This window comes from Mustela lutreola, chromosome X (assembly GCF_030435805.1).
Source record: "Mustela lutreola isolate mMusLut2 chromosome X, mMusLut2.pri, whole genome shotgun sequence".
NCBI lineage: Eukaryota > Metazoa > Chordata > Mammalia > Carnivora > Mustelidae > Mustela > Mustela lutreola.
Window position 1 is genome coordinate 120,184,748 of NC_081308.1, and position 20,954 is coordinate 120,205,701.

A 20,954-nucleotide genomic window follows, 5' to 3' on the forward strand; every position below is an offset into this window, starting at 1 on the left:
AGATATGCCTCCCCTATTTCTCACTGTCTAGACACGTCCATATACTGTTTCTAGTCCTAGATGATCATGCTTCAGATCGGAATCTCTGCTTCTTTGGTTTAGAAAATGTAAATTTGTGTTATAGATTCGCTAAAAGAACAGCTATGTATAAGGGTGGGTTATAATTCAGAAATCTTAGCACACTCTAGTAAGAAATGTTACTGAGCACTTGCTGTGGGCCTAGCACTGTGTATTTCATAAAAATATCAGTAGTGTGCTGGAACTTGTATATTATGCCAACTCACAAACGCCAAACCCCAGTACAGTGAAGTCATGTTAGTGGCTTGAAATCTACCGTGGCAGAGACATTTACACTATAGATATTGACAAATGCTACAGATATGTTTGTTTTTGTTTTTTTGTGAGAGAAAGAGACATGATGGGGATGGGGAGAGAGGGAAAGGGAGAGAGAGAAAATCCCAACCAGGCTCCACACCTAGCACAGAGCCCAACGTGGGACTTGATTTCATGACACTGGCATCATGACTTGACCAGAGCCGAAATGAAGAGGGGGACGTTTAACTGATTGAGCCTCCCTAGTGCCCCAAGAATTTATTTTTTAAGTAATTTCTACACCCAACGTGGGGCTCAAACTCATGACCCCAAAATCAAGAGTCACATGTTCTACTGATTGAGCCAGCCAGACACCCGTTTTTGTTTTTAAAGAGATGCCATTGTTTAACATTTACTAACAAACCAATGGACACAATCTGATTGTTTGACTAAACACCTTTCATTTTTACAGTCCTGCTACTCAACTATTGCTATGAGTGAGCACTAAATAACACTGTAAATTAAAATATAAAAGTTATTTATGGAAGGATCTTGTTGGCAAGTTAGAAATACTAAAAAAAAAAAAACAGACCATTAAAGTTGTTCTCAGCAACAGGTAGTTGTTTTATGTTGTAAAATAAAGCATTTTTTAAATGCAAATATTTCTCCTACAGAACACATTCATACGTTAGGTTGCCAAAGGTTTAGTCTATGGTAGTTTTCTGCTGGTATGTTCGTTCACTGTAATTGGTAAGATATTTACAAAGACCTTGGGAAAGAGTCCTTAACTGCTATTTTCAGCCAGCATGTAAGATTTTTTTAAAATCCCCACAAAGATAGGTGGAATATAAATTTTGTGTAGGGCTTTACCACCTCTAAATCATCGGGGGATAAGACGTTATATTGCACTTTTCCAGTACCGAATTAAAGTGAGCATAGTTTTCTACAGTATACAATGTTTGGGACACATAAAAATGTATAGAGAACAGTATCATGAACTCTCAAGTATGAACACCATCCATTCCTTCTCTCCCACCCCCCACTTTCAGAGGTAGCCACCATCCTTAACTTGATGTTCAACATTATCTAGCATATACTTTTACTTTAAATTATCCATTAAAAGTACACATTTTGGGGGCACCTGGGTGAAACTGAACCCGTGTTTATCCCAGAGCAGGAATTAGTCTTGTATTGACTATCCTGAAAGGAGGCCATAATAATTAAAAATAATGAGCCGGATCGAGGTTTCCAGAATAAATAAAAGAAATCAGCTCTGCTATTGTTAGCTACAATCATCTGGTTAGGTTTGAGGAGGGTACTGATTTGTGTTCGAAATCATGGTTTCTTCAGTTACGTGTCTGCCTCCGGCTCAGGGAGTGATTCCAAGGTGCTGGGATGGAGCCCCACTTCCCCACTCTTGCTCCCCGTGCCTGTGCTGGCGCTCTGTCAAATAAATAAAATCTTTTTTAAAGTACACATTTTGCATGTTGTTTAAGATTTTATTTATTTGAGATGGAGAGAAAATGAGAAAGAGCATGAGCAGGGTCCAGAAGAGGGACAAGTGGGAGATGCAGTCTCCCCACTGAGCGTGGAGCCCAACGTGGGACTCGATGCCGGGATCCCAGGATCAGGACGTGAGCTGAAAGTGCATGACTGACTGAGCCACCCAGGTGCCCCCACATTTTGCATATTTTGAAACTTGATATGAATGCTCTATCCTACAGTTTTCTAAGTCATTGATGTTAATAGCATAGCTCTAGATTTTTTTTCTAGATCTTTCATTTTAAGTCCCACACAGTACTTTGTTGTAAGGATATTCTATAATATTCCATTCTTCTGTTCATGGTCATTCCTGTTGTCTCCAAATTCTTTACAATGCTGCTATGAACATTCTGGCACACATCTCCTCAAGCACGTGGGTGTGCCTGGGGCAGATGCCTAACAATGGGACTGCTAAGCTATGTGATATTCAAGTTCATGTAGTATTAGAAAATCATTCACCAAAGGGTTGTACCAATTTGTGTTCCCACTAACAATGTGTGAGAACTCTTCTCGCTTCATATCCTCCCCAACACTTAGTATTTTTAGAAATACTGGCAGATTTTGAAGTTTACTACTATTTGCCTGTAAATGGCTATTTTGCAGTACATTCGCATATTTGGAAAGTAGTTAGAAATGTATAGGTAAGTATAGTACTGCATGCTCCCCAGGCTCAGGAAACATCACTTTAGCTTCTAATGACAGATTCCAAAATGTCCACTGTGGTCAAAGAGTTACACTGCACTTAGTAACATTTTGTCGGTTCTTGGTTGATTTCTCACAGATCTTCATGTAAAAGCACTTCACTATCAAATGGAGAGTAAAACTTACTTGAAGTAATCCTAGGCACATCAAGTTCTTTTCAAGCTTGAAATCTTTGACTTTCTCTTCTGCTTACTTTCTTCTTCAACCTGGTTGTACTTGTTTGCTTACTTTGCTAGTAATCAAGCTAGTGAGTCTATCTCACAAATATGGAGATGAAATGTACCTTCGAAACAGTTTCTATTTTATTTTGGTTGGCTTTAAGGAAAGTTTCGTTTAGCTGAAGGAATCCAACTTCATGAAGTTCAAGTTCACTGGCTGTTCTTGGTACATGTTAATAGTCCTATTTGGTGGACATAGGCTGAAAGTGTCTCCTCAGGATGTAATGGGCTAATTCGCACATGTGAAAAGGAAGTGATCCACAAGTATGAGGTAGGCCCTCACTAAACGCAAAGGAGAACTTAAGACTTGAACACATCATGAGCTTTAATATAGAAGATACATTTTGAACTAGAGAGAAAAGCCTGCTGTTGTGTCTGTGATTTTTTTTTGAACAATATAAAGGGTTTAGATTATCTCTTTAATGCTGGTTTGTTCCTAAGTATTTCACTGTCCTTGCGCAGGCCCCATGACGCCAATTGCAAACCAACCATTCCAAATCAATGTACGGAAATGTACTAAAATGTAACAAAAATAACTTGTTTTTGCCATTACTTGCTTGTGACTTGATTTGTTAAGTACTCTTGAGTCTGCCAGCCCCATGGGAAGCAGGTTCCTGTGCTCTATCTAATACCTACTAATAATAAGCATTTTTCTCAGAGAAAGTCAATATTGAGTGACACTGGATTGATTTCTGACTAAGCCCCAAATAAAATCACTAATTTCTCTTTCTTTTTACACTCCCTTACTTATGCTTACAAAAACATACTCGTGGAGAAGCTCTCTCTTGAGAGAATACTGTAGCCCAGATGTCAGGGTGGTTTCAGTAAATCTATCGTAGGAGATTCATACACGGTTTTGGAAACATCAACATTTACTCTTCGGCCAACAGAGGAATAAAAACTGGAATACACATTTTAATCTTCAAGGAGGTCTTGGGAGATGGGTCAACTTATTAACTAGCTCACTGACGACACTTCCTCGAAAGGACTCACACTAAATTTACAGGCACAAGAAATAATTTGATTCTGCACTGGGATTACTCAGTTTTCACCAAATGGGAGATTGAGTCAAACCAGCTTGAGAGATGTTTATCCCTTCTCTGTATTAAGCCCAAAGTTCTAGCTCCCTAATGCACCATGCACCCAACGACGGTTCAGAATACCACCGCAGATATCGAGGTGCTTTCCAGGCTTCCTTGGGCTCCAGTATACGGAAGCAGATTGTTTTTCAGTGTGTAGAAATATCCACTCATAAACGTGGCTACTGATCTATCCCCCCGAAACCTCATTTGCTGCTATCCTACAAATCTGCGTGAAGAAATTTTTTGAACAAAACATTTTACTCTGGTTCTAGTCAGATCTCCCTGTCTTTGTCTGTCTCTCAGGGAATCATGAAGCAAGGCTGAAGGTTAACATCTATTTTTTCCCCAATTTTCATAGCGTCATTTACTAAACAGTCTCCAGTTGCCCCACATTCAACGCTGTATCCAATAACGCAGCACATTCCATGTATGTAGGACTCCGTTTCTGGCTTCTCTCCTCTATTGTGTTGCATCTGGCTATTATTGAGCTCGATATCATTGTTTTATTTATGATGACGTTACAACAAACCTGAAGGTAAATATTTAACTCAATATACTTATTGGTGCCTTTAGGGTGTCCCTAATAAGTGAGAGGAAAGGAGATGTCAATGTATAATTGATACTAAACTGAAAAAAAATGCATGAATTGAAGGTTGAATATTTTTAATGTGGAATTAACACAAGTACATTTACATTGTAAGTACATTTACGATGTAATTAAATTTTGAAGACGTAAAGGGAAATTGCTGCTATGTTTTATAGTAACACACATTTATAGCCCAATAAAATTAATACAGTGCTGTTCCATGTACAAATACATATACGAATGGAGCATTCATTGTACAGTGATTAAGACATTAAAAGACCGTAACTGTATGTTTGAATCTATAGAACTCATTTTGTCTTAAAGGATTAAAGTCCCTAGTTTAATACCATAAAATTAAAATGTTCTGTGCAGAGGGGCATCATCAATCAACCATTTTATCTCCGAATTCTGTCTTCAAACCACAGGATCAGCACGCAAAAGAAATGTGCTTCGATCTCATTGTGGTGTTGTTATTGTCGTAGAAGCATTAAGTGAACTATCAAATATACGGGCATTTTCATGAGTTATAAATCACCCATCATATATTCAGCAAATTGGACATTAGAAGAGTTATAATGTGCAGGTACCTTTGAATAAAGCACAATTGGTTTGTCATACAAACTGCTACATCGAGTGATACCACTGGCATAAACTATGATCTTGACATGACACACAAACCTATTTAAAAGAGAAATTTACATATAATATAGTTGTTGTTTATTGTAAAACCAATAATGAAAAAACATGCACCTAATATGCCAGCTTGACAGGAAATTCACAATCTATGATTCAAAAGGCAGCAATTTCAAACCATTGTCTTCACTGGTCCAGCATATAAAATACTCCAAGCATAAACTTGACACTGCATGCAACAACTGGCCCTGGGCTTTAAAAGAAGTGATCACACTTTTTACATGTTTAAAAGAAAGACACGTACACATGTATCATCAAAAACGCTAGGAAGAGGCACAACATAACTGAAGAACACCTTTCCCAGAATCGGTCTTTCTACAAAATTCGAAAGCAACTCAAGACACCAGAACACAGAACTTGTGCAAATATGATATTTAACTTAAAGAAGAACTTGTGCAAATATATTTAACTTAAAGCTGGGATAGGTGTATCTAAATTTCAATGCATAAAATGTAAACTTCAACACATCCTAACTACAGGATTTTTTGGCTTTGGATCTTTCCAGAACCATAAGACAGCTCTGACAACCGTCCATACCAGTCAAAGTGCAAAAGAGGTCCTTCAGAACATATATCCCTTTGGTACATTATAGTCCCCTAGATAGCAGAAGCAAAGAATAAAATAAACTACCAACCAACAAAGGGGTTTAAAATCTCTGGTGATCTTTCTTCTCTCTTTGGATGTTTGTTTTGTTTTGCTAGTGAAAAGTTACGTCAAAAATGACAGGTACAGCTTTTTGCCTGCACATGTTCAAAATTATTGATTTCTGGTTTTGAGATGGGATCTGAATGCATGCCTTGAGAAACCCCACCAGGGAACGCTGTAACACTGCACTTTGCAACCGAGGGGACCGGAAGGTGTGAAGATGGTTCTCGCAAGAATGAGACAAACTGTGAATGACGAAGTCCTCCTCAGTCCTGAGGAATTTCTGTGAATGTCATGGGCAACATAGATCATCCTGACTCTTGTGCTGTTTGTCTGTAACACTTTTAAGAAATAGAATCTAGTTCACACCTCCAAAGGAAATCTTATTTTTAAAAGTCTATTCATTCTCCTTTAATTCAAGGGGAATTGAGTTTCCTTGTGTTACTCAGAGCAGCATCTACAAAATAATGAAGAATGATGTTAATACTCGAGAGACTTTGGAGACCCAGACTGCCGGTGCTAGGGCTTCTAACACTGAATGGGAGGATTCAAAAGGTTCATCTGAATTCAAAGGTGATGGCTTTTGGTTGGTTGACTACGAAAGCTGTCATTCTGTTCCAAAACCATTTCTTAAAGGCCTCTATTTTATGAATGGCACAGCTTCACTGGAAGCAAAAGAAACAGAATTCACATCTCCTGCAACTGGAATTCATAAATATTATGTGAATTATGCTGTGTGGTCTAGAGAACAGGAAACACAGTAAGGACATAAGTATCAGAGACTTTTACACTGTATTTGCCAGATTTCAAATAAGATAGCCTAATATCTATTTTGAAACCTAAACGCTTCTGACAGGTGCATATGCGGTCAACTGTAATCTCCTAATCCACAAATTGGCACACATTTTTGTAGGCCACAGTGTACCATTTTGCTTGATGCCATGTAATGGGTAAGATCTCGATCAAAACCACTTGATACTATAGCATTCAACAGAAATCTATCAATAAGCATGAACTTCTCAATCAGCCCAAGTCAGAAGTGCATGTTATTTGAAAGGACTGTATACTTCTAAAAGATCTAAAGTCAGAACTTTCTAGAGAACAGGGGCCAAGTGAACCTTAGTCCCTTGATCTAGTAGCACTGCCACGCTGAGAGTAATGACTGCTTTCAGTGCTGATGATCTAGCAATACATTACGCTTCTGCCCTCCCGATGGCACTGCGAGAAAGAAATGGATCTTGAAAAGCAGTACTGATGGGAGAAAATAAAAATGGCTACAGAAGAAGAATGTGCTTTTTTTTTTTTTTTGCCAGCTAACGTGGATATATGTTAACACATACACTCTTTACCGCCTGAAACAGAAGCAGGGGCCCAAATCCGATTTAAGTTGCTGTTCTGCCACACCCTTTTCAAAGGTAGCGCTACACACTTCGTCTGCCGTCACTGGTTACAGTAATGGAATCATTTCAAATTAAAACTAATCAAATATGTAATTTTACATGCCCCGCATTACAGTTAGCTAAAATGTAATTAACTTTGTCCTGAATTAAGTAGGAGGACGTCTGGCTTTAAAAGGATGATTTCAAATTTTAAATGATGACACAAGTTAGGGAAAACCTACCAAGTCTTCCTATATTATATAGAAGTTAGGTGAATACACTTGGTGTTTTCAGTTTTGAATCTTGGAGACCTGAGCACAAGAAAGGCCATTATTTTCTAGTACATACATGGCTTTACTGGTTTTTTTTAATTGCTTCACCAAAAACAATTTATATACATTAGTGTCAACAGCTTCTTGAACACATACTTTAAGTGACTCACGTATTTCTTCTCTCATTAATGATTTAACTAAGCACAAAGAATTAGCAGGAAGCTGGCCACATTTACTTTCAAACTTAACTTTTCAACGTAGAAAATGGAAATCAGTGAAATTCAGGGGAAAATGTGATTCATTACAACTATTTGGCTTCCGAAAGCATTCATAGTGTTATTAGCTTAGATTTTATCTTATTCTAACAGATACAATTTTTTTTTTTTTTAGAGAAGGAGTGGGAAGGGGGAGAGGGAAAGAGTGAGAATCTGAAGCAGGCTCCACGCCCAGTGAAGAACCCTACGTGGGGCTTGATTGTTACCTGAACCGAAATCAACAGTGTGACGTTGAACCAACTGAGTCACCCAGGCACTCCCTATCAGATATAAATTCTTATTTTTATTTTTTTCAGATATAATTTTTTTTAATTTGTCACTTCTATGTGGATATATCTTTTTTTTTTAAAGATTCCATTCATTTATTTAACAGAGAGCGATCACAAGTAAGCAGAGAGGCAGGCAGAGAGAGGAGTTAGCAGGCTCCCCGCGGAGCAGAGAGTCTGATGCAGGGCTCCATCCCAGGACTCCGGGATCATGACCTGAGCCAAAGGCAGAGGCTTTAACCCACTGAGCCACCCAGGCACCCCTTCAGATATAAATTTTTAAAGTGACAAAGTGCGTAACTCAACATGTGCAACATTTCTATTTGCCTGACACTCTTTTTTAAGAATTAGTGCTTTTTCTGTCTTGTATAGTACAAGAAAGAAATTATTAACTGCTCAATGTCATGAAGATATTGTCCTATGCTTCTAGAAACTTTGACTCTAGGTTTTATGTTCAGGCCTGTGAGCTAACTCAAATTACTTTTTGTATATGGAGTGAGATGTAGTGATGAAGGTTCATTTCTTTTACTGTATGGCTACCCAGTTGCTGGAGGACCATTTGTTAAAACAACCTTCCTTTCCCTATCCAGTGGACTCAGTACCTGGATTCAACATTCATTGATTATGTATATGTGGATCTACTTTAGAAATCTCTATTTTTCTATACTTATTCCCATACCACACTGAATTCATTACTGTAGCCTTATAGTAAGTCTTGAAATCAGATATGTAGGGCGTCTGGGTGGCTCAGTGGGTTAAGCCGCTGCCTTCAGCTCAGGTCATGATCTCAGGGTCCTGGGATCAAGTCCCGCATCGGGCTCTCTGCTCAGCGGGGAGCCTGCTTCCCTCTCTCTCTCTCTCTCTGCCTGCCTCTCCATCTACTTGTGATTTCTCTCTGTCAAATAAATAAATAAAATCTTTAAAAAAAAAAAAAAAGAGAAATCAGATATGTAAGTACTCCAGATTTCTGGGATTCTTTTGTTCTGGATTTTTTCCTCTCCATATACATTTTAGAATAAACATATATGTAGTCCCCACCCCCCAGGAGGGGCTGCTCAGCTTTTGACTGCATGGACTCCAGAGGCTGATTTGTGGATAATGGATTTCCTAACAACACCGCGACTGCCAACACTTACACACAGTCTCTGTCCCTTTATTAGGTCCTGTTAAATGTATCTCAGCAGTGATTTGTCATTATAGACATTAGTCATTATAGAACCCTTTGACATCTACTGGTAGATGTATTCCTACTTATTTCACAATTTATATTACAAATTTAAATGGTATTGTTTTTTGAAATTACAGGGTTTTTTTTTTTTCAGTTCTTTGTGGCCAAGATATAGAATTAGTTTATTTTGTATACTACAGCCTTATAGAATTTACATGTTACTTCTAGTAGGGTCTTTTTGTGTAGAGATTCCTACAGTTTTGTACATATATGTGATCTGCCTCTTCTTTTGCTTTCTCTCTTTATCTTGAAGTATGACACTGGCTATAACAGAAATGGATTTGTGCATCTATTGAAATGATGACAAAATTTCCCCTTCTGTTATGTTAATATGGTGAATCACACTGATTTTTAAGTGTGTGATACAAGTATTTAAACTTCTAATTTGAAATAATTCAAATCTCTCTTAACGCTTTCCTTTTTGCCCCATGTGTTCTTTGGAGGTGTATCATTTACTATCCAGATAGCTACAGATATCAATTGTTCTTTTTTTTTTTTAAGTAGGCTCTGCACCCAATATGGGGCTTGATCTCACGACCCTGAGATCAAGAGTCACACACTCTACTGACTGAGCCAGCCAGGTGCCCCGAGGTAACAATTTCTACTGTAACGCATTTTAAGGCTTTCTATGACTGCACTCTTCTGAAATATATTGAGACTTGTTTTAATGAGCAGCATATGATCTATCTTGGTGAAGGTTCCACGCACACTTAAAAGTAATGGTGTATTCTGCAGTTGCTGGCTGTAGGTTTTAAGTAAATGTCAATTAGTTCACAAATGTCAAACTCTTCTGGTTACTAATTATCTAAATAACTCATCAATTCAGTAATTATCTAAACAATTCAACAACTGGGGCACCTGTGTGGCTGAGTCAGTAAAGTGTCTGACTTTTGATCTCAGCTCAGGTCTTGATCTCAGGGTCAAGAGTTCAAGTCCCCTCAACTAGTAGGCCCAGCATGGAGCCTACTTAATAATAATAATATAATAGTAATAATAATAATTCAACAACTGGTACAGAAAAATGTTGAAAGGTGATCCAGATTTAGAGTACCTAAAAAAAAAAAAAAAAGAAGCGACCCTCTTTGTGGGGCTCCTGTGTGTCCTGATATTTTATATTAAGCCCTGTCCCCTGTAGATTTTGTTTCCTGTCATAAATGAAATTCAAAACCAAAAAAGTTACTCCTGGTGTATTACATTTCAACCCAGAGTACCATTTCCCAGATTTCCAATACAAGTCCAAAACTAGGAATTCAAAGGAAACATGTGCATATGATAACAATCTTGTTCACAAAAAGTCTGGGTTTTTTTGTGATACCTCTTTATAGATAGCTCAGTATCTAGAGGGGAAAATATACAAGAATACTGGTTTATTTTAAAATACAGAAATTTGAGACGCCTGGGTAGCTCAGTGGATTAAGCCATGCCTTCGGATCAGGTCATGATCCCAGGGTCCTGGGATCGAGTCCCACATGGGTCTCCTCGCTCAGCGAGGAGCGGTTTCTCCCTCTGCCTGCTCTGACTGCCTGTGCTCTCTGACAAATAAATGAATAAAATCTTTTTAAAAAATAAAATATAGAAATTTTATGTATTAAGGGTTGGGTTAATAGAAAGGAATATCAGGTTGGCACTCATCACTTCATACTACATTAAGTCTTGGACATAGACATGAGTGTGTGTGTGTGTGTGTGTGTATAGTATGCGTGTGTATGCGTGTGTGCACACACGTGCGTGTAGAGCTGAAAGCTACCATAAGGAAATAACGTGCTCTTAGAACTGGGTGAAAACACACTGGTAAAGCATTCTTAGGCATTAAGTCTGGTACCTTAAAAGCATATCATCGGTATTTAGTTCTGAAGGATCTCTTACAAGACACCACAGTATCTGAAAATCTCTTCCATACCTATCAGCAGTGTAGGGAAGAGTTTAACGTGTTCTAAAAATCTATTCTTTGTTAATTTAAAAACTGTTAAAGGAAAAAATTAAATCCTAGCAAACATAACAGGCTTGCAACTCTGTTTCTAAGTGCAGAGAAGTTCTTACCCTAGGTCACCTGCATCCTTGGCGGAGCTTTAAAAATTTTAGCCTTTAAACAAATAGCATATGGTCTGTTCATATTATACCTGGAACTTTGGCATTCCGAAACCTATAGTCACCAATTAAGACCTGCGCAGTGTTCCCTGGAATCAGACCTTCTTTTCTTCTGTTCAGATTTTTCACCAACCTAAATAATAAATGAATTAGTAGCCAACAATGGTAATATAAGGTAATCAAAAATAAAAACACTGCATTGCAGTTCAAATTTTCACAAAGCTACTGTAGTATTCAACGACCTACATGACATAGTGCTTGAGTCCTTTGAGTAACTTACAAAGGACTTGGGTTACTAGCAAAAATGGTTATTACTTTAATGATCCGTCATTACTTTTCCCCCCGTGTGTACTCTTCCACCTTTAGGGCCAAAGTACACACAGTCATTATAGCATTTTAGCTAAGGTGATTGACACAATGGAGACAGAACTATTTCACATAAAAGTTCCAAAAGATTTATGGATGCTTTGTTCAATCCTCTTCCAAACAGTATTTCCTCCCTGCTCTGGGTTCCCTATAATTACGCAGTATATTTGGCAGAACCATCTTTGCAATTGGTGCTGTATGAAGTTGAATGCATGAGAACAGAATGGGAAGATGAAAAAATCAATATTGGAATTGATAAAGAGAAGGGTGACTATGTTGTAGGGTAGCAAAGCATGGCTCCTGGCACATAGAGGGCATTCATTAGAAATGTGATGAATTAATGAATGACTTAAATGACCAAACATAGTACGATCTGTAGCCATTACAAAGCCAGATCTATCAGCTGAAATGTCTGAGCCAAAGGTAAACCACAAGAGAGCATGCAGACTCATAGCATTTCATTCTTTCAAAGCATTTTACACTCACCAAAGGTTAACATTCCTTTCAGTGAGCTATATAGGCATAGCTGAAGCAATGAAAATGAAACACTGATAAGAAATGTGATATTTCTGCTTCTTGAGACTGTATAACAAAGGTACAAGGAAAGCAGAACATCTGATTAGATATCCGTGTGCCCCCGGCCGAGGTCATCATAAGCACTGAGAACACACCTACCATTGACCTTCAACATCTTCATGGAGAAATTGAATGACATCTCCATTTCTAATCAGGAGATCTTCTGGGCCCCTCTTCCTACAGTCTGCTAGGGCTTTGTATTTGCCTGGAGACTGGAAGGTTGTTTTGAAAAATCATGTTACAAATTGGACCGTAAAACAGCTTGTATTAACTTCACGCTCTGTGACGCAAAGAATACACACTTTACGTCAGCAGAAACAGTGGCGGCTACAGCAGCTTAGGCAGGAACGAGCAAACACAGAGCACAATGTGTATTCATTTCACCTGAAGAATTCATTTTTATTTGCAAAAAGAGAATTACACAAAAAATAACAGAGCATGACTAATTTACCTTATACGAATTAGAAGCATAAACTCAGAAAAAGCCCAGCATGAAAATAATTTTTAAATACTGTTATTTGTAAACTAGGCTCATGGAAAATTTATCTAGGCACATATTAAAGGCAGCAGCCCTGAACAAAGACCTACTACTAAGCCCTCAAAAGGATTTCTGGGATTTGTATCCTTTTGCACAGGTAAAAATAATTAGCATGAAAGCTCCGGGTCCAATAAAAGCACATTAAACTACGCTGTTGTGCTTTACTTGGCCTTAATTTTTTGGCAGTTATAATTTGAACCTGATTCATTAATAAGCCAAATTATCCAAGGCACACTGACTGTAATTCGTTAAATAGTAGAGAGAGAAGAAATAATGATTTAAGTCCAAAATACTATTTTTTTTCAAGATTTTATTTTTAAGTCATATCTACACCCAATGTGGGGCTTGAACTTGTAACGCTGAGCTCAAGAGTCCCATGCTTCCCTAGCTGAGCCCTCCAGGTGCTGAAGTCCGAAAGTATTCTATGATGAGGATTTTTCTAGCACAACATTGAATACATGAATTTTTTAAAAAGAGTACCACAGCTAAAACTCTTAAATGAAAGACTTATGCGGTGTCGATTCTGTGCACATAGAAAACCCATGCCCACATCATGTGGGCTTAAACGTCCTTTGAGCAGTACATCCCCATCCCCGAGGATTATAGCAGTCACCCCTTCTGCATATTTGCTTTAGTCTCTGACACCCGAGCAGGGAACGTGCTGACTCCGAGACCTGGCGGAAAACATTTAAACCCAGACTGGCTTCCTCTGATTTTCTGCTCGCAACCGAACAAGTGCCTCTCCCGTCCTCAGACAGAATCATGAGGGAAACTGCCGTACACATAAGTATTATGGTCACTGTATTACTAAGAGAAAGATTACCCTGTTACTTTCTTAAAGAAAGCATTCCAGAGTCAGTGCTCTGCAGCCTTGCGGCTCTCCACGCCATTAGTCCCTGACCCTGACATTAGGACTGCTGAACCCAGCGTGTCCCTGATGCTTTGTGCAGCACCCCGCCCTCCAAGCTGCGGACTTCAGGAAACTGTCAGTATACAAAAAGTCCAAAATAGGGGTGCCTGGGTGGCTCAGTGGGGTAAAGCCTCTGCCTTCGGCTCAGGTCATGATCCCAGGGTCCTGGGATCAAGCCCCGCATCGGGCTCTCTGCTAGGCAGGGAGCCTGCTTCTCCCTCTTTCTCTCTCTGCCTGCCTCTCTGCCTACTTGTGATCTCTCTCTCTCTCTCTGTCAAAAAAATGAAAAAAATCTTAAAAAAAAAAAAGTCCAAAATATTCTTTTCTAACTCCCCTCACCAATAATCTACCAAGATCTTAACCACACTGCCGGTTATTTCTTCTAACAGTTACTCGTACTCTAAAGCAAACTCCTTTTGTTTTATGGGGCACTCCCTTGCTCCGTTGTGCCGACGTGGGTATCATTAACACGTGCTTTGGCCACCCATGGAAATATAGTCCCCAGATGTCCTCAAGTAGTTTCATATGTGTAAAGTTGATTCCCTAGATTTGTCGATCTAGAATCAAAGCTGATTATTTTAAAGTATATCTGACTCTCCTCTGTTCTCTGATTTTATCTCCTACGCTTAGATTGAAAACACAGTGGAAAAGCTCAGCTAAAGATAAAACTGGTCGATGTACAGGGACTGGAATGATGGACCATTTGTCTCATCAGCTTCAGTAGGAGCGTCACAGAGAGCTCAAACAAGTTCTTGCGGACAGAAGGGCTTACTATTGCATGTCCGTGGTGAAACAGGTTTCAAATCTTTGGGTGATGAAATCTACCTAATGACCTCGAGGACATGGACAGAAGATCGCCCGCACATGCCTGCCTCCTGCGGCAATAATACTGCTCCAAGAGTTTTTATTTCTTTATTTGAATATGTCATCACTAACCATTAGGGGCCTTACTTCTTCATTGTCATCGTATGAAGCGTAGAAATAGTTGCTCGGCCATTCCTCGGGGTCTTCAGAGATTTCTGCAGGTGTGGACATCTGGGTCCAACCTAGAAGAAAAACATGAAGGGGGCAGTTACTTAACAGTGCTGGCCCAACACAGGCAGAGAAGTGAAACTAACTATAATAATCAAGGCTGTCACCTTCAATGTCCAAGAATAGTATCTTTATATAATAAAACCTCTGATTAGCCTGTATTATCTTAGAATTTCTGATATTTCAGAAAGGGCCTGGAATGTCAGAGACTCCTTTTACTTTTTAGGAAGGTTTCAAGGTGGAGCTGGTGCGACAGTTATTAAAAACAATAAGTTAAAAAATATTCCACAGAGCATTTACCTTTTCTTAGAGAAAATATTCCTTTCCCCAAATATTGTCTAGGGCATTTTTATGGGTCCAACTCAAACAGCACTTAAGAGCATCCTGCCTAGTTATATTAGTATTCTGGAATTGTCTCCTCTGTCTTACACGTATGTGTAAGAGGGAATTCATCCACACGAGATATTGAGCTCATACAAAGCAAGCAATGTAACACAGGCAGAGATAAACAGAATCTCATCTTGGCCACACTAAACCATTTATGTTGTCTTGGAAAAGTCACGGCAAGTTTCTCTGACTTGGTTTCCTCACCTATCAAATGAAGGCATTGGTAGCAGGCTCTCTGCTCAGGGGACCACCACACAGAGGAGCAGAGCACAGTGGCTTTCGATTGAACAAGACTGCCATTACTTGTTTCTCTTCAACTAGTAGAGAACCCCTCTAGACCCAGGACCGTAGTATCTAAGTATCGGGTACCAGTTCCGGCAAGCATTTTCCTAGGAAAGTCTACGCTGTTTACCCCGGGCTGTGTAGGTGACCCTGTCAGGTGCCTCTACGGCACCTTGCACTTCTCTGTTTTAACACTGATCACATTTCATTTTAATTGCTTGCTGAATTCTCTTTCTACCCTTGTGGCTTCTAGAGATGCCAGACTGTATGCCCAGAGCTCTGCGCAATTCCCGGTACCGGGGCTGCGTTCTATTAGTCGCAGTAAATGCCTTGTTTGAAATCAGCTTGAATGAGACAAGGTGCAAAAGGAAAAGAAACTTTCCAGCTGTAAATGATTCCTCTTGATTCATGACAGCTATGGTATATGTGTCTTATTCATCTCTATGCTGTGGAGCAGGGGATACGCTCCCCCCAACCCAGCCGAGAAAGAACCACATGGGAACTCGGGGAGTGAGAGTTTCTGACTCAGAAGGCCTGGGGCAGACCCAGAGCTTCCTTAAGCTCCCACGTGCCACCGGTCCAGGTGCCGCATTGGCATTCCCCCACCTGCAGTGCCCACCAGGGTATCTCACATGTGGGAAACAAAAGAGCCTCATAAAAATAGATGAGCTCTGGTTTCTTTATACAAAGGGAAGAGGGAGGGAGGTTTTCCGAGCTAACAATGGTGGAAAAGAAGGTGCACAGCACGCGCCTCGCCTCTCTAGGGCAGCCACGCTTACCCGTGTTAGCTTCAGCCCGAACCAACGGGACCGCCTCCTGGACCTCCGCCAGAGCACCACTGGGTTCCGGGGCGGGCTCCTCGGCGCCCAGAAAAGATCCGTGTTGCCTTCTGAAATAGTCAATGTGTAAAAATAAGTGAGCTTTTATTGTTTAAGAATAACAAGATATTAAAAATGGTATTTTTTTCCAGTGAAACTGTGTGTTAGGAACATTCTCTGAGTATCATTCAAACCTAGCTGATCCCCCCCACCCACTTAATTTAAGTCTGTAGCATGATAGTTCATAATACAATAAAGGCTTACATTCTAGGATCCAAGCCAGCAAGTTCTCTAATATGCAAGGAAAAAAATGACTGCCTTCTGGACCCACCGCCGGTATATTGTTTAAAATTCTTATAATGTGTTATATTATATACTTGAAATTTGCTAACAGGTAGATCTTAAGTGGTCTCACCACACAAACACACACATACACACACACACACACAGAAGGATGGCTGGGATTAATAATTCACAATGCATATGTATATCAAATCAAATTTTACTCTTTAAATATACACAAATTTTAAGTGTCGACCATAACCAATACAGTTGGAAAAATGTAAACAAACAAAAACAACCCATAAAAGGAGAAATTTATTGGTTCATATAACTGAAAGTCTAAGGATTAATGCTGAACACATACAAATCCAGGTGCTTAAGAAAAGTCATCAGGAATCCAGTATTTCAGCACCGCTTTACCTCTGTGTGGGTTCCCATCCTTGCTTCCCTGTCTGCCGCAGTCACATGCGGAAGGAGAACAGGCCCTAGGAACCCTAAGCTTAGAGGATTAATAGAACTTCTCAGTGCAAAGGACAAGACCTCCTTCCTGACAGCTCTGATGAAAATTCTGGTGATGGCCATCACGGGCTAGGTTGGTCTACACGTCCATCCCTGAACTAGGAGAGGGTAACAGTCCGACCGGTCATAGAAGCCGTATGGGCTGAAGAGGGCAGAGGAGGTTCTTGAAGGGAAAGTAGCTTTCTAGCTACCAAAAAAAAAAAAAATCCCTGTTGCTTTCTGTATGATCTTTTAACCTCAGTGAATTAAGTAAGGTGTATATAAATGACACTGAAACCTTAATCTGATGAACGCTGTTGGGCTGTGTCACCTACTGTAAAGTCACTTACTGTATGAAACCTAAAGACATTCCTTCCATAACCTATAACAGAAGATTGAGTATTGTGACTCAGGAAGATAAAGACTTCCACTGTGACTTTTAAATGATTTTCCTAAAGTCCCAGATGAACCAACACACTTTGATCCTGATTTTTAGCTACCTCTAAAAGATAATATCCAACAACAAGAAAAAGAGTATCTTTATTTTATTTTAATTTTTTAAAAAATATTTTATTTATTTGAGAAAGAGAGAGAGAAAGAGAGAGAGTGAGAGAGCGAGCACGTGCGTATAAGCTAGGGGCAGGGACAGGGTAAGAGGGAGAAGCAGACTCCCCGCTGAGCAGACAGCCTGACACTGGATTTGATCCCAGGACCCTGGAATCATGACCTGAGCCAAAATCAAGAGTTGGATGCTTAGCCAACTGAGCTGCCCAGGAACCCCTTTCTTTTTCTTTTTCTTTTTTTTTTTTTTTTTTAAGAGTATTTTGGGAGGGCACCTGGGTGGCTCAGTTGGTTAAGCATCTGACTTGATTTTGGCTCAGCTCATGATCCTAGGGACGTGAGATCGAACCCCATGTCAGGCTCTGCACTCAGCAAGGAGTCTGCTTAAGACTCTCTCTCCCTGTCTTCCTCTCCCTCCCTCTCTCCCTCTCAGAAAAAAACAATCTTAAAAAATTATTTTTAGGAAACCATTCAATGATCCCTGTATCAGGCAGATGCTACGTGGTGACTTTCTGTGCACAGGCTTTGGAATCAGCGTGGGGATTCTTTCCGCATATATGCACTTGTTCTATGGGCAACTCCACCTTTTAGGATTCCTAGAGGCAGAATATGAAGACATCTGTCAACCAGCAGCAGTGCTATCATGTAGGCCCACTACCTTCCTCAAAGACTTCATGGCTATGCCCTCCCAGGATGCACACCTCCTCTCTGACCGCACAGAAAGAGAGGCTAAGCTACCAGCCAGCGGTCTCCATCTAGGGACAGCGGAGCAGAGGGGCCAGCAGGGACTGCCAGTCCTTCCTCATCCTGACCACTCTCTTTCTCCAATCAGATGGAAGCTGACCAAAACTATTGTGAAGAGAAAACCATGAGGGCAGCCACTTTTCCCCTACGCACCCCTCCCCCGCCCCAGGATATACCAAGAACAAGGCATCTGTAATCATGCTTAAAATTTAGGCCAAACTCTCAGGTTATTTTTAACATCAAGGGGAACAACGGGATAATGACGATGCTATCAGGCTCCACATATACGATTAGAGCTGAGAAGAGGGTGCATTTAAGGAATCTGATGAGTTACTGCTAAAAAGGAGGCTGGTCTGTGTCTGAACTACTTGATAATGAGGCTGTCTCATGTACATACGGAAAACAGAAGATTGCAGGAGTGACATTTCTGGAAGAATGATCACTTACTCATCATTCCGCTGAGAAGAAAGGTGATCTGGGTCTGTTAAGGGATTATGCTGCTTTCGTTTTTTAACTGTGAAATAAAACAGAGCTTATGGAAGCATCACTGAGAAGCCACACTTCTTCCTCGGAAAACAATGTCCTTCACATGTGCAAGTGTGTGCACATACACGCACGCGTGCGCGCACACACACACACATACACCATTCCCATTAGCATTCACTTTCACAGACTTAAAGTAACCAGAGGAAAGGCCAGTCTGGGTTTCAAACACGGAAAAGGATTGAACCATGTACTATTTTATCAAGAAATTCAGGCCCATAACTATAACCATCACAATGCCAACACTACCAGGCACTGATGCCTTGAGGTCCTTGGTAGAGTTGACTCATGAGAAGGGATTAGAATTAATTTAACACAGTTCGTTTGCTGTATTACTTTCTAGTGTAAAGTTCATTCTCCAAAATAGTTTAAAGAACCCCCTGAATCTTGATCTTCTTCTAATTAGTTTAACAAACCCTTTCGTTATAGTCTAAAGTAAATACCACACCTGTTCCCTGGACCAGTTATCACAAAGCCTGAGTCAATGAGCTGTCACTCTTCTTGTTCTGAAATTACCTGTCAGAAGTTCCTGTTGCTTCAGCAAAATACTTCTGATTTCTTTTAACCATGTCATCTTCACGTCTACGTTCGGAGCCTAAGGATTTTAGAATTTGAAGAAGAAGCCTTTATAATGAAACAAACTTCACTAGGTATACCAAGCCTGATCTACATCCTAAACCACCATATTCAAATTCTACTGTTTTGCTTTTTAAAACTCCTAAGAGGCAAGTAAGTAGCCATCTGTTAGATGAGATAATAGTCAAACCATTTTGGAACTGCCCTTAAAAATTAATGTGAAGAGAAAAAGTGAAATATAATCTACTTTTTTTCTTTGTAGGAGGGTCCTTTTATTTTTTAAAATTTATTTTATTGGGGGGGTTCTTTTAAAACTGTGAAGGCTTTTATGTTTAATTTTGGTAAAATAAAAAAAGTTCTTCTGTTTCTGAAAAGAAAATCTGTTGCAATCCTGATACCTTCCAAGTCTGTAGGAGAGCAAGAAGTCTTATGTCTAAATCAAGCCAAGAAAATGTATTTCTATGGATTCACCTAATACAGAATTAAAGTGAAGAAAAAACACTGACACCTGTCACAAGTCATGATACACTTATTGAGATGAAATTTTCTCATTCCTCTCCCCTTTCCTGAAACACGTTGGACCTTACAGCACATCAGGCCAAGGCTTTAAGCCTGTTTTTATTTTTATTGTTTTCATCGCGATGAGTGTAGTCCTACGCATACTTTTTAGAGACAAGGCTCAAATGTGAACTGTCCCATCCCTGTGTCCCGCATTAGAATCCCAAGCACAAGAGGAACCCAGAACCATTCTCAGTCAGGAACTCTAGAAACCTGATGAGGGCAGAGAAGCACCTGCCATCTTCGTGGCCATCAGCTAGAGTCCGTAAGTATCCTGGTGTAGCTGTAGAACCTCAAAGCCCTAGAAAGTCCCAAGGTACCTCTCATGTCGGACAGAACATGTGCTACTGGAAAACTGCCTAACAGCCTCATAAAGAATACTAAATTCTCTTTAAGTGACCTAGATGAAAGGAATGAGAACTTATTATAAGAATGTGACCAACATTGTTTTTGTTTGCAAATTCAGACTCTTGTGTCTTAATGCAGGTTGTGGTTTCTAGAATAATATTTCAATGACCCACCTGGACAATATAAACTTCTTCCTTGCCAGCATACCAGATTTCAAACTTGCGGTTATCTCCTTTTACATACTCGGTGATGCCGACTTCATCCATCTGTAAGATTTTGGTCAAAACCTTCATGAGCATTTTACTTGGAATATGAAATTACATTAAATCTACCCCCACCATCTTCTAAGTAAACCAGGATTTCTCACTCGGCAAAATACACATTTTATATTCAAGAATATGAAATGATAAATACAGTCATGTCCCTATTTAAATGTTTTCACTGAAGCAGGCATTTAGAACAGAGATGACTTGCTCCATCCCAGTGATTGAAACAAATGTCATAAATCCGAACATCCAACTAGTCCCCCTAAGATTAAATCCTACTATAAATTAACTGCACACAATTAAAACAAATTATCATGTCAAACACAGATCTAAAAGTAATGAAACATCAATAAAACAGCTTATCCAAAATTAAGTTAAATG

The 20,954-nt window shown here is 39.7% G+C and overlaps 1 protein-coding gene across 6 annotated transcripts in view; it reads right to left on the bottom strand.

Moving 5' to 3' along the window:
• Positions 1–4,502: 4,502 nt before the first annotated feature.
• MCF2 (MCF.2 cell line derived transforming sequence) overlaps positions 4,503–20,954 on the bottom strand; it is a 61,763-nt gene continuing 45,311 nt past the window's right edge. For 3 of the 6 annotated variants that reach the window (XM_059158170.1, XM_059158169.1, XM_059158166.1), the window contains 8 exons: positions 20,481–20,573; positions 19,342–19,420; positions 18,730–18,796; positions 16,159–16,268; positions 14,615–14,724; positions 12,330–12,442; positions 11,321–11,421; positions 4,503–6,237 (listed from right to left, as the gene is read on the bottom strand). In XM_059158170.1, the coding sequence (XP_059014153.1) occupies positions 6,197–6,237; positions 11,321–11,421; positions 12,330–12,442; positions 14,615–14,724; positions 16,159–16,268; positions 18,730–18,796; positions 19,342–19,420; positions 20,481–20,573 (714 nt within the window). In that variant the 3' untranslated portion in view covers positions 4,503–6,196. Of the gene's footprint in view, positions 6,238–11,320; positions 11,422–12,329; positions 12,443–14,614; positions 14,725–16,158; positions 16,269–17,578; positions 18,135–18,725; positions 18,797–19,341; positions 19,421–20,480; positions 20,574–20,954 lie in introns of those variants that run through there. The other 3 variants (XM_059158168.1, XM_059158171.1, XM_059158172.1) reach the window with 3 other exon arrangements.